General features: G+C 39.7%; 1 protein-coding gene across 1 annotated transcript in view; it reads left to right on the top strand.

The window, feature by feature from the left end:
* Window positions 1-14704: 14704 nt before the first annotated feature.
* WIF1 (WNT inhibitory factor 1) overlaps window positions 14705-19725 on the top strand; it is a 68645-nt gene continuing 63624 nt past the window's right edge. The window contains exons 1-2 of the mRNA XM_030323139.1: window positions 14705-14917; window positions 15410-15549. Of these exons, the coding sequence (XP_030178999.1) occupies window positions 14770-14917; window positions 15410-15549 (288 nt within the window). The 5' untranslated portion in view covers window positions 14705-14769. The remainder of the gene's footprint in view (window positions 14918-15409; window positions 15550-19725) is intronic.

Raw genomic sequence — 19725 nt, 5'->3', positions numbered from 1 at the left:
ATTCTCTCCCTCCCCCTGTCTATGCCCCTCCCCTGCTTACACACTCCTTCTCTCTCAAAATAAATAAATAAACTTTAAAAAAATAAATAAAATAAAGTAGGTGTTTGAAAGTTTTTATCTGTGAATTCCATCATTTCTATCATTTCTTGATCTTTTTCTGTTGGCTCATTTGCCTTATAGTTTATGTATTACCTTTTCCTACTTCTTTGCATGCCTAATAATTTTTTATTAGATGCTGGACATTATGAATTTTAGGTTTTAAATGCCTAGATTTCAAAATTTTTCTTTAAAGAGTGTTGGATATTGTTTTGAAGGGAGTTAACTTACTTGAAGATTAGCTTGAGCCTTTTGAATCCTATTTTTAAGCTTTGTTAGGGCGAATTTATGGTACTCTTTACTCTAGAACTAGTTTAACCCAATCATTAAAGGGATATCCTTCTGAGGTCTCTACCACAGGCACTTTAGCTGTTCAATGAAGTCTCTTCACTTTTTTGGTTGGAACTCAAATGTTGTTGTCCCTCCTCCTCCTCCTCCTCCTCCTCCTCCTCCTCCTCCTCCTCCTCCTCCTTCTTCATGCTTCATGAATTTGCTATCATGATAATTAACATGGGAATTGACTGTATTCAATTCCCTCCTCCTCCCCCTTCTCCTCCTTCCCCTCCTCCTCCTCCCCCTTCTCCTTCTTCCTCCCAAATGTCTTCTTACTCTAGGTAAGCTCTGGAAAATTTTCAGCTTATAGCTTACCAGTAGTTCTTTACCAGCCTTATAAAATTTCCCCCATGAGTTTTCTTTTCTTTTTTTTTAATGTTTACTTATTTTTGAGAGAGACAGGGCACAAGCAGGGGAAGGGCAGAGAGAGAGAGGGAGACATAGTGAAGCAGGCTCCGCACTGTCAGCACAGAGCCTGATGCAGTGCTGGCACTCGTGACCTGAGCCAATGTCAGCTGCTTAATTGACTGAGTCACCCAGGCGCCCCTCCCCCTATGAATTTTCAGCTTAGTATTCAGAACAGATTCAAGGGTATGAAGACTTCTTAAGCATATATATATATATATATATATATATATACACACACACACATACATATACATATATTCATACATATACATATATTTACATTGGATATATGTATGTACAAAATGTATTTTATTGACTATAAGCTGAATTATGGATATGAAGGCAAGATGAAGGTATTGATGCCTACATTGCATATTCTAGCATCTGTGGCCCACAATTAACCTTCAAGTGGTACTACTATTATATATAAAAGATCTCTTCTAAATCCTTTGCTTCACAAATCAGCTGCCTCAGTGCCCCCAATCTCTGTGTTCTCAGAGACTACCTTGCTTTACTTGGATTCCCTCTCCCTGCTCCATAGTCATGAAAGTGCCTTCAGAAGAAGAAAGCCAGAGTGATCATTGAGCTTAGGTCATTCGTTTCCTTTTTTTAGGGTTACAAACTTGCACTTTCTGCTGTTCAGTGTCTTAAAACAGATGCTTCTTTTTTATTTTTTATAATTGTTTTCAAGGTTATTTATTTATTGTGATAGAGAAAGAGTGTGTGCCGGAGGGGCAGAGAGAGAGGGAGAGAGTGAGAATTCCAAGCAGTCTCTGCACTGTCAGGGCAGAGCCTGGTGCGGAGCTTGATCTCAGTTTGTGCGCTCATGACCCGAACTAGAACCAAGAGTCGGAGCTTGACCAACTGAACCACCCAGGCACCCCTTAAAACAGATGCTCCTTGTATGTTGTCCAGTTTTCTAGTTGTGTGCGCTGAGAGGACAAGTCCCGTGTCAGTTACTCCATCATAGCTAGTAGAGAAAGTTTCCGTTTCAAAAATTACCTAGTCATGGCCAATCTTATTTCATCTATGCTTTCCCCTCCACTTCCACCCTTCCTAGATAAGTCATAGAAACCACCAGCTTTAAACTGATGATGGAGGGGATGATTGCAAGCCTACTTGTGAGTGACTGAAATAGTGGTATCCCTTGAAAATTGATCGTGTGCCACAGATCCTAGAATGTACCCTATGGCACCAGTACCTTCATCTTGCCTTCATATCCATGGTTCAGCTTACAGCCAGTCAAATACCTTTTGTTTTTTGTTTTTAAATAGTTTGAAATTACAGTCAATTCCCATGTTAATTATCATGAAGCAAATTTATTAAAGTGACAACTACTTGGTTTTTCTTTTAGAAAGCCATCATACTGCATTTGATTTACAGATTCTTAGCAAAGGTAACAATTAATGATTATCTAAATGTTATTATATTCTTGTAGCCGATATTATATTCTTGTACTGATTCATGTAGCTGAACTGGTTCAATGGATGTTAGCCAGGAAAATTTTTGAAGAGCTAATAATGTATCATTTTGACACCTACTATTTGGATGTGATCCAAATTAAGGCATTTATTGGGCAATGTTCCTCCCTTAAACATTTTAATCACCTATAAGTGAGCTAAACATTTCTACATGTTAAAATCTCCCAAAGAGGTTTCAGAAGGCTGCAGAATAAATACTATAAATGACAAAAAACCTTTAACACCCTAACCAAAACACTGACCTATTGTAAACACCTTCTAAAAAACACAAGAGACTTGTATTTTCTGTCAACAGAAGTGACATTACAGTGCACTTTTCTTCTAGGAATGTGAGTGGTAATGTTATTAAGAAAGTTATTTATTTTATTTTATTTTTGCTTTCTTAGTAAAGTCAGGTGGTAGTGTAATGTGCATATTGGTATTTTATTTTATTTTACTTTAGAGACATAATGCCAGATATGAATGGAAAAACTTAAGAACTCATAGCATTCTTCCATTTTAGCACAAACTCGTGAGGCAGTGTGATGTAGGAAATGATCACTAGAATGAAGTGTCTAAGTTTTAATCCTAATGCCAATAACTTGCTGGCTTTGCTTAAGGTATAGTTTGTGCATGGCCATGAATTCTATGGAAAGTTAATTTTTTTCTCTCCTCGTATCTGAGAAGGACAATGAGAATAAGGAGTTCCGTCATGAGAGGCAGGACCTAGACTCCAGAGACATGAATGTCATCAGGGGTTTCTATGGCCTACTTCAGTGGTTCTCAACATTGGGAACCAAGCTACTATTTGGATTGATTTTCTGTGTTTTATTTGTGTTTTCTTCCACCCCCCCCCCTTTTTAAACATTTTACAATTTACATACGTAAAACTCACTTTTTTGGGTATGCATTTCTATAAATTTTGACAGATGCAAACAGTCATCATGGCCACAGTCAAGAATCAGAACAGTTAACGTTGCCCCTCACAGAAATTCCCTCATGCAACCCCTTTGTCGTTAAACCTTCCTGGGAATCCCTAGCCTCTAGGAACCCCTAGCCTCTGTCAACCTGTGTTCCCTGTTTATAGTGATTTTTCTAGAATGTCACATAAATGGAATCACACAGTAGATAGCCTTTTAGACTGATCCAAAGCTGCCTTTTTATAATAGACATTCTGTTATTTCCCCTTTACTCTCCTCAAACAGAACACAGGATAATATTACCTACTCTGACACATGTAATCCCAAGTAATAAATATAATGCTCTAACATATATGAACAAAGCAAAAAATCAATTCTAAAATAATATGTATTTAAAATGGGAATGGTTGAGTGCAACTGTTCCCGACCTAGTGAAGTAACTGGATACTTGCACCTACTTTAATGAAAAAGTTTGGTTTTATGGGAAGTAAGAAGATCAGAAGCTATTATGTATAAAAAGTACAAGAGAATGAAAAAAGGAGAGGTGTGATGTGATTTTTCCAAAATGTGAATAATTCTTGATAAAGATCCAAATAAAACCAAGCACAATCTTGCTTTCCACAGAATCTTACTATTCCCAGCAGTTGCATTTCGGGAAAATTCAGGGTGTTTTTAAAACTGTGCGTTTACACATAAAATGGAACTAGGTTCCCAGGGTCAAATAAGTATAAACAAGTTTTCGTCTGCATGAATCTCCAACGGGGTAATCAAAAGATGTGTGTAGACTGTGGCACATTCATATGTGGCCCTGTCTCATGCATAGCAGGAAGTACCATTCCTGGTTTGTATCTAGTAGGAGTCCAAAGCACCCATCAGACATTGTAACAACCAGAAATATCCCCACAGATTTCTAAAATGCCTCCTAATGGGTAGCAGTTGAGATTAACTGGCCAAGATGAAGTACCATCCAATACTCTCATCTGGAATCAACATTCATCAATCTTTTGATTACCAATAGAATTCTGCAGGTAGCTTCATGCTAGGAAAGCGATGTCTTGGAGTGCTAACTTTTGCATTCTGGTCTCCAGAAATATATTCCACATATTGGAGATTACTAAATTACCATTTTGGATGATCCTGGTTCTGAGTGTGTTTAGCCTGAAAAAGTCTCTGAGGTCCTGATCAACTTGGGAGTAACAAAAGATTTGTCTATACAAAATTAACTTCCAATTTTGTGTTAACTCTGCCAAGGTTTTATCCCTCAATGGGTCTTAAATTCACAATGATCTGATCTCCCTTGAAATTTTAAATGTGTCCTTTCAAAAATTCCTAAGTGAACATTTTTCAAGGTTACTACAAATGCTATTTGGTATTTTACCTAAAGGAAGCCAGTCACACCATCTGGCATTGTTTGATTTTGATCATTGTTACGAGCAGAAGGAAACTATATCGTGTTCAGGTAGTCCAGGGAAAGATACCTCAGGAAGTTTGAGAATTTTAATAATGAGTACAGATAGAAAAAATTCAACTCCTATTGTGGTTGTTGGTTACCAGTGAGACAAATCTCACAATATATCTTATGATATATTTAAAAACTTAAAGTTTTTAAATTATAATTTTTTTATATGGGAAGGGTTTTAGAATCACAATGCTCTCTGAATCCTAGTCAATGCTGCAAAGGCTTGCATGGATGATGAAACCAGATTTATGTCCCCATTGTCCGTTAACGGTAAAGTTTTTATTGCAATAGCTAACAGGCAAAGCAAAATTTCCTCTTGGGAATAAGTTATATGACTCCATATAAATTAGTGATAAATATGCAAGGTATTCATGCCATTAGAACAGGCTGAGTTAAGAATATATCTTTGTGGGCTGCCTGTAGTAACTTAGAAGAGGCTAGTAACTTATAAGAAGAAACCAAACATAACCATTTGGATCCAAATATTGCATTAAATCTTTCAATGTATATTTAACAGACACTGATAACGTACCTATTATATTTCAGGCACTTTAAAACCAAAAGTAGTCCTTAAACTAACCTGAGTTGAAGTAGCTAATCAAATAAAGTTAACACCATTTTAACTTACAGCATGGCATGCATTGTGTGCTCACTTGTTCAATTTTGATGAGCAATGTTTCTAATTCTTGAATATTGTAAAGTTTGCCAAGAACATTCTTGCTTATATATATTTTATGCATTTTTAATTATTTCATAAATTCCCAGTGGTAAGTTTCTTCATTTTTTAACGCTTATTTATTTATTATTTTGAGAGAGAGAGCATGAGCAGAGGAGGGGCAGAGAAAGGGAAAGAGAGAATCTCAAACAGGCTCCACGCTCAGCCCAGAACTTGACCTGAGGCTCAATCTCACGACCATATGAGATCATGACCTGAGCTGAGATCAAGAGTTGGACACCTAACTGACTGAGCCACCCAGGAGCCCCAGAAGCAAAAATTCTTAAAAACTGTGCTTATCTAAGCTGCTGATACAAGATAATATATTGGTCTTTGGAAAGGTTATACCAATTTGTACTCTCAACAACCGTGAATGCTATGAATTATTTACATCTTTGTTCTAGTGAAAGGTAAAAGAGTATCTTACTGTTATTATTTGTATCTCTGTAATGACTAGTGAAGTTGGATATCCTTTAAAATGTTAAATGATCGTAGTTTTTCATTTATTTGTATTGGTATGTCAAATTTTTCTACTGAGAAATTCATCTCCCTCATCTAAATTTTGGTAAGCATTGACTTATATTAAGGATTTTAACCCAATATTTTCCCCTCAGAACATCATTTATCTTTCAGTGTTGTTTCTCACATCACTAAGCATATAAATATATAGTTGTAAATATCTACATATAGATATGTAGATATAGATATATACATATATATGTATATACACATATATATACATATCTACATGTTACATAGAAACCATATATATGTCTTTAGTATATATATATATATATATATATATATATATATGTCATCATTTGGTTGAAGAGATATTTACATATATCTTTGGCACATATATATGATATATGTATATCATACATGTGATGTTTGATGTTTTTGTTTTAAAAAGATTGCCAAATGATCACCTAAATTTTTTTCTAGAATGTTTACAAACCATCACACTTTCAAGATTTTTTTCCCCCAAGATATACAAATAGATGTCTTAACCTCACTCACAAGGCTCACCAGACAGGAAAAGACTCAGTGAAGGAAGGAATGAGATTACTTGGTGGTAACAGTCACATTCCTACTAACCTCAAACAACCCTGTCAAAAGGGTGGGTGAGAACAGTGTGATTGCTCCTGCTCTAGGCAAAACAGCCTCATCAAAGCTACGTGTCAAAATTATTTTGCTACTTTTTAAGGCTCATTCTGAAATAAAATCCTTTATATAGTATTTCTGTTACCCATAGAACTTTCCATTGCTTCAGGTATCTGTGTTCTAGGATGTCTGTGTCTGTGGTAACTTTCTGGGTGTGGGAATGAGTGAAGGACTGGAACTCAGATTAACATATAAATCAGACGTCCATCAAGACAGAGAGGTTCATAACGCTCTGGAGACTTCAGAGCTCAGTGATTCTCCCACTCCTCTGTCCTGAGGGTAGCCGCAGATCGACAGGTGAGAAAGCAGCTCTACACCCAGGACTTGAGCCTTAGCTATTCACTTAGATCACTATGACTAGAACTCATGAAATACCAGCGACTCCTGGGGCTTTGCAGTTTACAGCACGTTTCCACAGGACTTAAGCAATCGAAATGGCATTTCTCATGAACACATCAGGGCATTTTTAAATATTACGTTTTGTGTGTTCATAGTACACAAAACACATTACACAGAAACATGGTTTTCTTGGGTGTCTTTCACCTGAAACCATATTTTCAGCTATTAAAAAGTATTTGAAAATGTCATTTAAAAACAATTTTTAGAGTTTAATATTTGAAAACAGAAAAGCAAAAAGAAGAAATTTTAAATGGCTCATAATCACATTACCTCGGTAATTTCTATTAACATTTCAAAAGGTAGACAGGTCTAAAAAGTATCAAATGGTAGAGAAAAAAATAGAATAGAAAAAGCCTCTTTCCCCAAACTCTACCTAATTCGTAATTCCTTTCTCTAAAGGAAACCAGCATCCAGCCTGCTAAGCCTGCTAAACTTTACGGTATGAGTGTGTGGCTATGTGAGCATATGCTGTGCTGCCTTTTTTGTATGTATACGCACGTCTGTGTTTAAACGCTTCTGTGTAGATTTTTATGTGCGTTAAGGAACACATACTATATACACTGCTTTGCATCTTCCTTTCACAAGGAATCCTGAGAACTCTCATAATCGGCACATCCAGAGAGTGCCCAATATTCCACTGCACACCCGTACGATAATTTGTTTTACTAATTTCCTACTAATCGATAGATGATCTCAAATTTTTTGTTTCTTTGTCTTTGCTATTACAAGCCACAATGCAAAGGACAGCTTTGTAAATGTAATTTGGTGGGTTTTTTCATGCATGTTCATGGAATAAATTCTCAAGCGTGGAATTATTGAGTCAAAGGGTATTTTGCATTTTGAATGTTTGATGGATATTGGGAAATTAGAAACTGTTCTGCAAAAAAGATGAATCAGCTTGCACTTTCATCAATGATATGAAAGCATCTCTTTTCCTATATCCTCAACAATCCTTTATATTCGGCTATTTTTAAATTCTATAGTCTTGTCCATTTTTCTCCTAAATGACATGTTCCCTGTAAAATGTAAATACAAGCATTTTGGAAATTAAAGAAGTTGCTCCTTTGTCCGTCATGTTTGCAGATATTTTTCTCAGTGTTTTGTTTACGGTGTGGCTATTTTTATTTTAATTTCTACATAGTTATTTAAAATACTCTTTCACGTCCAATTTATTTATCTTTTCTTTCATAGCTTTCAAGTATCTTGTTTATAAAGATCTTCCCAGTTCTAAGCTTATAAACACAGATCTTTCATTATTTTGGTTTTTGTATGATACAGTAATATTTCATTAATATTTTATTAAAACACAACATACATTAAAAGGCACACAGTTAGAAGTGTTCAACTTCATGAGATTTCATCAAATAAACATTCTCACATGGCTAACACGCAGATCAAGAACAAAACATCGCCAACATCTCAAAGCCCCTTTTATGTCCCCTTTCGATCAGTATCACCCTCCAAAGGTAATGCCTTCACTATCTTGACCTCTGATAGCATGCATCCGTTTTTCTCATTTTTGAATTTTCAGTAAACAGAATCACCCAGGATGTATCCTTTTGGATTATTTAGCTCAATATGATGTTCTGTGAGATTCATCCATGCTGTGTGTAATTGTTGCTTGTATGTTTTCATAGCTGTGTAGTATTCCACTGTACAAGCAATAATAATGTATTAATTCATTCCACTGACAATAGATATTTGAATTGTTTCCATTTGGAGGCCAAGATAAAGAGTGCTGTTATTGACAGTCTTTGCATAAATATATACACTTTTTTTTTTTTCTGCTGGGCTTATCTGTAGAAGTGAAATTGCTGAGTTGAGCTTCAGCAGTTATTTCCAAATCATTTTCCAAAATGATTGTACCAATTTACACTTTGACGGCAGGGTATGCTTCCCACCCTCACCAACTTTATATAATCTTTCTATTTTTATTTGAACCATTCTGAGGGGTGTGAATTGGTTTCCTACGTGGTTTTAATTCTCATTTCTCTGATAAGTAGTGATGTTGAGCAGTTTTTCATGTGTTAATTGGCCATGTGAGTATGTGCTTTTGTGAAGTACCTTTTCAGGACTTTTGCCCATTTTCTACTGGCTTGTCTGTCCTTTTTCTTATGGATTTGTAGAAACTATATATTCTGGATAAGAAACCTGCACATCCAAGTACCTACTCCCATTCAGTGGCTTGTCTTTTCACTCTCAATACTATCTTTTGATAAGGGAAGTTATTAATTTTAATATCGTCCAATTTACCAATTTTTTCTTTCGTTGTTAGTGCCTTTTGTATCCTGATGAAACACCAATATTTCTCATTTCTTTGGAAAGTTTTGAAACAGATTGAATGAAATTCAGTTGACATAATAAACTGTATATATTTAAAGTGTATGATTTGTTAAACTCTGGGAGTGATGGGTAATGTACATTATCTTGACTGTGATGATAGTTTCATGATTGAACATATATATCAGAATATCAATTGCATCAATTTTAAGGCTTCAGTAATATTTCATCCTATGACAGTGTTCCAATATGTTTCTCATTCCTCTAATACTCGACAGTAAAATTGTTTTCCTGTTTTTCCCCCATCATTAAAAAATTATAGCTGTTAGGGGCACCTGGGTGGCTCAGTCGGTTGAGCGTCCGACTTCGGCTCAGGTCACGATCTCGTGGTCTGTGAGTTCGAGCCCTGCATCAGGCTCTGTGCGGACAGCTCGTACCCTGGAGCCGGCTTCGGATTCTGTGTCTCCCTCTCTCTCTCTGCCCCTCCCCTGCTCTTGCTCTGTCTCTCTCTGTGTCAAAAATAAATAAACATTAAAAATTTTTTTAAAAAAATAGCTGTTAAATGTCATAGAGATGAAACAGCATGGGTGAACAGAAAATACCAGATATGGTTTGTGGAAGACAAGTTATAGTAGGTTGCTTGGCAATGCCATTAAATGAGGGAAGAAGAACAGGAGTGTGGCATGGGATGACGAGGCATACCCAAGCTGGGCTGTGCTTCGGTAATGAGCTGTCATGTGTCGTGATGGACAGATCTGAAGTGATAACGTATGCAAGCAGCACAGCGAACCGTGCTGGCCTAGGGTGGTGACAGCTGCCTACTTGGGGGAGAAACTGACTGAAGCAGGAAAGACAAGACCTTTTTCCCTTCTTAAAAATGATTTTTAACTACAAGAGCATCTGCTCATTTTTTTTCAAAGCTGGAAATATTTGTGCATAAAGTGAAAATCACCCCTAGACCCAGTTCTACTCCCTATAGACCACCCCTGGAAATATTTTGGTATGTAACCTTTTAGACATTTTCTGCGTATAGTTTTAGACATGTACAAATATAAACATATATACACATAAACATTGTTCTTCTATGTTTATTTACTTCTCAGAAAGTGACAGAGCACGGGCGGGGGAGGGACCGAGAGCGAGGGAGACACAGAATTCAACGCAGGCTCCAGGCTCTGAGCTGTCAGCACAGAGCCCTGCACAGGGCTTGAACTCACGAGCCCTGAGATCATGATCTGAGCCGGACGCTCAACCAACTGAGCCACCCAGGCGCCCCAGCATAGTTTTTTAAAAACAGGACTGCGGTAAAAATAATGCTTGGCAACTTGCTCTATTCACTTACTGTGTTGTGGCTCCCTTTTCGTGCTGCCAGGGTGCCTGCTCCCCTCCTTCACCACAGCTCAGGGTGCATCTGCTGTGCCCTAGTCTCAGGGCCAGCCCCTGGAGTTAGCAAGCTAGTTCTGCTTGAGACAATGATGCAGAGTGGGCAAGGAAAGGATTACCTGGCGAGTGGGTGGCGGGGCACTGACAAGGTCCTCCTCTATAGCAGGCTCTGCCCCTGTTCCCGCAAAACCGCACTTCCAGGATGAGTGCTGGTTTCTGTCCCCTCGAGCACCTTCCTCCTCCCTGTCCCATTGCCTCTCCTCTAGTCCAAGAGCAGCAAATTCAGAAGCCTACAGAAGCCCAGCAAGTCAAGTGAAGCGGGCTCGATAGAAGTGTATCATAACTATAAGAAGCAGAGCCCTGTTTGAATGGCAGCCAGTACTTACCCCAGTACTCACACACATCCCCTCGTAAGGGGGGAGTATTGCCAGATCTCTGAATTTGCCTTGCAGAAGCCATGAGAAGCCTGGAAAAGTCTTCATGGTTCATTCTTCACTCTGTCTCCAATTAGACCAAGATTTGGAGAGTAGGAGCTGTGTTTTTACCTGCCTCTCTATCCATGCATCAGACACTTCACCAATGCCTTTTTTTTTTCTTGTCAAATTTCCAGTTAAATTCCAGTTAGCTAATAAAGAGTGTAATATTGCTTTCAGGAGTAGAATTCAGTGATTTCATCACCATAACAAGTGCCCTCCTTAATCCCCATCACTCATTTAGGCAAACCCTCACCCACTTTCCTTCACCAATGTTTTTTGAATGAATGAACTAAAAATTTTTTCAAATCCCAGATATACTTCCTCTTTGAATTCCCAGTCCTTCTGTCAACAACCACCATATTTTGCCTTCTATTAGGGTTACTTGGGTGCTTGTCGTATTCATTTTAATAACTCCAATATTCGTCAAGAGCTGAGGTCGTGTTTCATTTTTCATGTAGTTTCATGACTTTTTTTTGCTGTCTTTGTTTTTCTTGTAGTTTTCAGCACAGTGTCTTGCACAAAATTGCTATTTTATCAATCTCTGTGGAATAAGTAAGTTAATAAATAAATGCATCTGCCTACAAATGTAGCTGATAAGAATGAATTGCACAAGGAAAGGAAAAATAATAGTCTGGAAAATAAATGGTAGAATTTTCTTAAAGATTTTTAAGTCATCTCTACATACAACATGGGGCTCAAACTTACAACCATGAGATCAAGAATCACATGCTCAGCCCAGTGAGCCAGCCAAGTGCCCCAATAAATGGTAGAATTCTCAAACTAAGCGAAGCTGACTTGTAATATCATCTAGCACATTATTTTGAAATTTTTATAATATGCAAATAAATATCATTACTTTTTTTTTAGTACAGAAATTTGAAACATGACTGTATTCTAAATGAAAAAGCCACTTTGCTCCTTAACAATAGAAAGGAGAGGGGCGCCTGGGTGGCTCAGTCGGTTGAGGGTCCGGCTTAGGCTCAGGTCATGATCTCACCGTTCGTGGGTTCGAGCCTTGCATCGGCCTTTGTGCTGACAGCTCGGAGCCTGGAGCCTGCTTCGGATTCTGTGTCTCCCTCTCTCTCTACTCCTCCCCTGCTCATGCTCTGTCTCTCTCTCTCTCTCCTTCAAAAATAAATTAAAAAAGAAACATTGAAAAAAAAAAACAACAGAAAGGAGAATCAAGCCTGATTTACGTCTTAGGCAGCCCCTCTCCCCAAAAGATACACTCTTGGAAATAGCTGACTGGTGTATACCATATGTTCGTTCCTTCCTTCCCTTTAAAATCCCAGGAGTTCAAATCCAAGATTTTTTAAAAATAGCATGTTTTTATAACTCTAATAAAATCTAATTTTTTTTTAAGTGTCCACTGCTAAGGAGAAGTGAATAGAGAGCAACCATTCTGGAAGGAAAAATAATTTCTTACAGCAAAATAAATTTTACCATCATCATCAACACCTAAGTCAACCACTGCGGAAAGGCCTCACTCAGAGGAAGTTGAATGAGGAGGGAATTTAGCCCCTCTTTTTCTCTACCAAAAAGGACATTTTAGGAGTATTTCCTACTCTTAACAAACAATACAGTGTTTGATTATAACAACCTGTAGAGGGCGTCCTTGCACCAAGAGCCATAGAGGTCTGAGCACTGCAAAGGAAAAAGTTTCAGTTCAGACCACACTTTTTGGAGTCAAAGAAAATGTCTATTGTGTGCTGAAATTATCTTTAATTGGGAAACAATTGGCATTAAAATGTTAAAGGGCTTCAAAGGCTGCCTGATGTATGTGCATACATTATATATAGATGCATATGCACTGAAATCAAAACTAATAAAATGTTTGAAAAGAGGTAAATAGTCTTATTCTAAAGGAAGAATGGCTGTGAGCCTTGGGATGTATACACTTAATTATAATTTACTTATCAGTACGAGATATAGTGGCTAAAAGAATGGGCTTTTAAATCAAGAGTGCCTGGGGTTTGAACCCTGACTCTGTCCATTACCATCTGGGTAACCAAAGGCAGCTTCCGGACTTTTTGGAACAGTGCTTCCCTATCAGTAAAATGGGGCTATTAATAGTGCCTTTTTAAAAGAGTTGTGAGGATTAAGTAAGCACTTTAAAGTCCTTATAAGTTAAGGCACTGCAACTTCAAAACAGTCATAATTAGACATCTTGTCTAATTACTTTTAAAGATCAACAGTTGTAAAGCTGAAAATATTTCATAATTGGAAATGCATATTCTGTTCTTTTTAGTAACTTATCGTGACCTAACATTTTTTTAACTGAATGCGTGCACATGTTCGGCTTCTGTTCTGTCCGTTCTGTTTGTTTTCCCCTCTTGAGGTGTCCACCACTCTACAAAGGACTGAGTGAAACACCACACCCAGCCCTAGACACTCGTCCTTGGGCATTTGTCGCAGCATCTGGATGGTTAAGAACAAGGAGACGTAAACAACCCTTTTCTGAGTCTGAAATCTTTCTAAGCCTCTTTTTTTTTTTTTTTTTTTTTTTTTTATCGTTTGCTTCCTTTTTCTTTGCGCAGCCGAGGGATTAGGCAGGGAGCAGGTTAAATCCCTTCTGAGGAGGTCGGGTATGTATGTTAGGCTGTAGCCCACCGCCAGCCAACCAGTCTTCCCATAGGCAAGGCCAGAGCTTGGTCTTCCTCCCAAGCGCCTGTGATTTCAGTACCACCACGCGCGCCTCCAAGTTTGGGGAAACCCCAGCAAACATTAAGATTTTTATGGTTTTGTGAAGTCCTATCCTCACGGGGTCAGGTGCACGTGTCATCCAGCGTCCAGGGAACTCTTCCCGGGTGAGCAAGGAGAAGAGTCTCCCCAACTGTGAAAGCGCCCTCCTTGATGTGAATCAAGTGCGGAATGAAAGCCCTGCGCCAGGAGCCAAGCCGAGCGCCTGCAATCAAGGACACCACTGGACGGTGGATCGGGTTTTACACTGTATCAGCGTAGAGTATCAGCGTAGAGCGGCTCAGAGAGGAACGATAGTGGCGGAAAGGAAGAAGTGGAGGAGTATGTGCTTTCCTTTAGCACTGGCATAGGGATGGGGGGTCGTCGTTGTCATCGTCGTCATCATCACCATCCTCAGAGCTTAATCAAGCCACGCGATGTCCGTTCTTCCCCTTTGCTTCCTGCCAGGCCAGCCAGGCGAGAGGCAGAGGCGAGTGACGTCCAGGGGGACGGTCTGAGCGCCCCTCTCCTCAACCGCCTACACCACGCGTTCCCTTTGCGCGCGCTCGCACCCGCGCCCCGCGGCAGGGACGCGGCTTTTCCGAGGGTCCCGCGCTGCCCAGCGCCCCCCAGTGGCGAGCGGCTGGACCTCGCCACTCCTCGCTCGCACCTCACTCGTGCCCTCCCTTCCCGCTCTTCCTCTCGGCCTGTATTTAACCCTCGGGCTCTTGGCCTCGCCGTGCGTGCTGGCATCTCCCGCTTTGCCAGTCTCGCGTCTCCGCCGTCGCGTCTCCCTCCTGCGCCCCCTGCGCCTCCCAGCAGGCGCCGGCTCTCCCCTCCCTCCTCCTCCGGCTCTCGCGGACTCATTCGCACGGGAAGGAGGCGGCTGCACGCCTGGCCGTCTAAGCGGGCACAGCTCCGGCTGAGGGAGGACTTCACGGACGCAGGTTGGGTGGGTGCAGCGGCGAGAGCCACGGCGAGGGAGATCTGGGGTAGCATGGCCGGGAGAAGCGCCTTCCCCGCCGCCGCGCTCCGGCTCTGGAGCATCCTCCCGTGCCTGCTGGTACTGCGGGCGGAGGTCGGGCAGCCGCGGGAGGAAAGCCTGTACCTGTGGATCGATGCTCACCAGGCAAGAGTGCTCATAGGTAAGCCCCCCCACGCCCACTCCCTTCCCCTGCCTGTGCCTTTACTCTCTCCAGCGCTTCTGTTCAAGGAGAGATGCATGCATTTAAGGATCTTTTAAAAACTTTAATTTGCAAGGAAGGTTGTTCCCCTCCACCTTTTAATAAGCTATTTTTCCACCTGAAGGCGTATGCCCTTCTCTCAAGAAACAGCAGATCTAGTGTTCTGATCGCGCAGTTGTTAGTTTCCACAACCGTTAAGTTTTGCGGGGGACCCAGCGTTTGTTAACACCCGGTTACTCCGTGTCCACTCCCTTTCTTGAAAGCTTGTGTCTCTTAGCACCGTTCTTACCCCGTGCAGAGGAAAATTAGTTGGTGCCAAGACAGGTGCGTGGTATGTAGGCATGACCCATACCAATTCTTTAATGCTCCTTTTGCATGCGGTTTCTGGTTTGGATTCTTTTAAGTCCACCTAGTTTGATAGTTTTGTTTTTGTTTTCGTTTTTTTTAAACCAGGATTTGAAGAAGATATCTTGATTGTTTCAGAGGGGAAAATGGCCCCCTTTACACATGATTTCAGAAAAGCACAACAGAGAATGCCAGCCATTCCTGTCAATATCCATTCCATGAATTTTACCTGGCAAGCTGCAGGGCAGGTAAGTTCTGATACCAGAAGGGGTGGAGAAAATTACCCTTTAATATTTCCACTACCCGATGGCAGGTAGAAATAATACGGTGTCACGTGTAGGCTGGTACCTTTTTACCACTTTTAAGAGTGATTTCTCATGTGATTTCCAACGCCAATAAAGAGCTAACTCGTGTTTATTGAAACATGTTTATTGAAACATGTCCCATAAATTAAAGATTCCCAGAAGAAAAGGGGAAGCATTGTGCCTAAGCTTGCTATTTTGATATGACTGTGTCTTCAGGCTGCTAGAGACAAATACCAACATCACTTCTTCCTGTGATCAGTGACATTAAAACTTAGTATCTAGAAGACTCTTTTCCCCATAGTATATACTAATCCTGTTTGACATTATTTATACTTGATAGCAAATTTTAAACTCTAAGTATTTTTGACATTGTGCATTTGAAAAAAAAATTGTTGAATGTTACTCACTGGAACAATGCAAATGCGATACATTTCTGGTTCAACTTCATAGCCTCAGAAAGTGTCATATAAGAATGTTTGTAAAATATTGCAGGCTATTGATTTTTTTAAGTAGCATTTTAAATAAGTTCATATGGAAAAAGAAAACTGCAATATATTTTTATGAAGAAGCAGACATTCTCTTAGCACATTACCATCCTTTGTATGTTACCTTTTGTACAGTTCCAATATTACACAAATGAGCTCTAATTTTGGAAAGAAAGGGAGAATAAATGTTACAGGGATTTAATTTCTTTTGTGCAGTTGGAGAATTTACTGTAGAGGACAAAGAGTAAGTAATAAATTCTTTTATTCATTAGTCAGTAAAATATGTCCACTATGAGAGTCATTGTAATTATAATTAAAATCACATTCTCAGGTCCTTTTTTAACTCCAAATTACTTAAGTGGCCATTTTTGTGACGAATGTGATCCAGAAGACACTTAATTAATTAAAAGTAATTGTTTTGAATTGAGAAACCACTTTGTGTCTCTCTAATTATCTGTTATATTTGGGGTGTGATCATTTCAATTGTCATTTTTCCCTCAGGTCTGTTCTCTCATTTTTCCCCCTAAAATAAACCAAATCTAGACCCATCGACACTTCCATCATTGTAAAAAAAAAAAAAAATAGATGTTTTGGATCCATCAGGGTTCATAACAGGAAGGTTATCTATTCTCACACCCCCATTTAGCAGATAAGTTCACTGAGGTGCCTATTGCTCCAAAAGAGACTATCCCTTTTCTTCCTATAGAATTCCCTCTTCATGGATACTTTATAGACAGTTAATTATGGAATATTGTGAAATCAGTAATAATTTAATGAATGACCTTTTATCATCTCTTTTTTCTTTTCACCTGAATGTATCTGTGTTTGACCATTTGTCAGATGAGATCAACATTAATTCAGTGTTTGTTTGTTTTTTAATGTTTACTTATCTTTGAGAGAGAGAGAGAGAGAGAGAGAGAGAGAGAAAGGGAGGGGCAGAGATGGAGGGGAACAGAGTATTCAAATTCAAATTAGGCTCTGCGCTGAGAGCAGAGAGCTTGATGGGTCCCCCAAACTCTCAAACTGAGATCAGATCCTGACCTGAGCTGAAGTTGGACGTTTAACTGACTGAGCCACCTAAGCGCCCCTTAAATTCGGTAGTTTTTTTTTCAACGTTTTTTATTTTTTTATTTTTTTTATTTTTGGGACAGAGAGAGACAGAGCATGAACGGGGGAGGGGCAGAGAGAGAGGGAGACACAGAATCGGAAACAGGCTCCAGGCTCTGAGCCATCAGCCCAGAGCCTGACGCGGGGCTCGAACTCACCGACCGCGAGACCGTGACCTGGCTGAAGTCGGACGCTTAACCGACTGCGCCACCCAGGCGCCCCTTAATTCGGTAGTTTTAAAAAGGACACTTTTTTAACCTGTACTTTCATGAATTTGTAAGCACCATTGGAAGGTCGCTTAACTTACACCCCTTCCTAGCTGAAAGCATTTGATAACTGTAAGAGAAGCAGAAGGTATCAACGGTTCTTATTTATTTGTTTTTCATATGCGTTTGTCTTCTGAAGAATGGAATTTGAAGCAAAGGCTTAAATGCCATGCTATCTCCCCTGTTGGTTTATGGCTAGTGCAGGTTTGCAAACACTGGCATGTTATTGAGTACAAAATGAATCACAGATCAATCTCCAGAATATCTCTTGTAAAGGATTAGAGAAGACATCAGAACTGGCATGGAAATAAGGCTTCTAGCATCTTTTTTTCTCCTGTTTAGTTGTTAATAGCCATTGTGGCTTATCTCATTACACCGGACAATGTTAGCCCCTCAGTTACCTTGCTCTTTATGCTTTCTGCTCTGGGCAGGTACTCTGGAGTCTGTCTTATTTAGCGGAAGGCTAGGTGAGAAGCGTGTGATCTACGCAATGCCAAACAGCGGGACATTTAAAAATATTACTTAAATGTTGCTTATTTTACTCAACAACGTTATGTGACTCCAGCAGCATCATTTTTGAAATGCATGGACATTTTGAAGATGAGAAAAATAATCACTTCAATAGCAATTAAGTCTTTTGAAAGGTATCTCTGGCTAAAGCCAAACCACATCAAAACATCGACATGGAAAATGAAAAGCTCACTCCATTATCTAGTTGTTTCATCCAAATAATATCAAGCATTTAGGGATTTCGATCATTTGAAATAACTTTTATGTTCTACTTCAAACAGATGCAAATAAAAAAAATTACAGTGAGATTCGTTTCCCCACATCAAGTTGCTCAGGTTTTTAAGAGTATTTTAAGTATGTGGAGAATTGGGCACACTTGTATGTGGCTGATGCCCCTTGAGCCTTTTTGTAGAGCAATTTGATTCCGAGAGCAAAAAGCGTGATACGGATCCTTTGACTGGAAATTTTCCTTCCAGAGATTCATCCTAAGGAAATGATGTCCTAAGGATATTAATAAAAATTTAGGTGCAAGACTGTTCCTCATTACACTACTTATAAAAGTCAACATGTTGGGGCGCCTGGGTGGCGCAGTCGGTTAAGCGTCCGACTTCAGCCAGGTCACGATCTCGCGGTCCGTGAGTTCGAGCCCCGCGTCGGGCTCTGGGCTGATGGCTCAGAGCCTGGAGCCTGTTTCCGATTCTGTGTCTCCCTCTCTCTCTGCCCCTCCCCCGTTCATGCTCTGTCTCTCTCTGTCCCAAAAATAAATAAACGTTAAAAAAAAATTTTTTTTTAAATAAAAAAATAAAAGTCAACATGGGTAGAATGTAGAGGCCCAGTGATAGTGGCAGGAGAATGCAAAGAAGCATTAATAAGAATATTCTAGGGGCGCCTGGGTGGCGCAGTCGGTTAAGCGTCTGACTTCAGCCAGGTCACGATCTCGCGGTCCGTGAGTTCGAGCCCCGCGTCGGGCTCTGGGCTGATGGCTCAGAGCCTGGAGCCTGTTTCCGATTCTGTGTCTCCCTCTCTCTCTGCCCCTCCCCCATTCATGCTCTGTCTCTCTCTGTCCCAAAAATAAATAAACGTTGAAAGAATATTCTAGAGATCTAACCAATGCCACAGAAGAAAGATATTCATGACAGATGAAGTCAGCAGGTGTATAACAGTATATTCTGATTCCATTATAAAATATGTAGGCAGACATAGGAACAAACATCTGATAAACCTCTGATTCTCCGGGGTATTAACATTAGTCACATTCGCGTATTTTACATTTTTGTTTTTCCACAACGAATGTGTATTGATTTGTAATTTCGAAAAACTTTTTTTTTAAAAAAAATTTTTTTTAAATTTTACATTGGATACGTACAAAAAGTTATACTTTAGAGTTTATGCGTGTATGACATTCTACATTAGTTTACTCATATTTATTACCCAGTATCATTTTTTAAATGTTTTTTTAAATTTATTTTTGAGAAGGAGAGAGAGCACAGGCGAGGGAGGGGCAGAGAGAGGGGGAGGCAGAGGATTCAAAGCAGGCTTTGCACTGACAGCAGAGAGCCCGATGTGGGGCTCAAATTCATGAACCATGAGATCATGACCTGAGCCAAAGTCAGACGCTTAACTGACTGAGCCACGCAGTCGCCCCAATACAGTATCATTTTTACACCACACATCACTCAACAAAATGATAAAATAGGTGGTTTTTGTGGCTGACTATAGCTATGGAGCCCAAAGAATTCACTAATGCTTCT

Source organism: Lynx canadensis, chromosome B4 (assembly GCF_007474595.2).
Source record: "Lynx canadensis isolate LIC74 chromosome B4, mLynCan4.pri.v2, whole genome shotgun sequence".
NCBI lineage: Eukaryota > Metazoa > Chordata > Mammalia > Carnivora > Felidae > Lynx > Lynx canadensis.
Note: the sequence above shows the minus strand (reverse complement) of the source record. Positions and strands in the feature narration are given on the sequence as shown.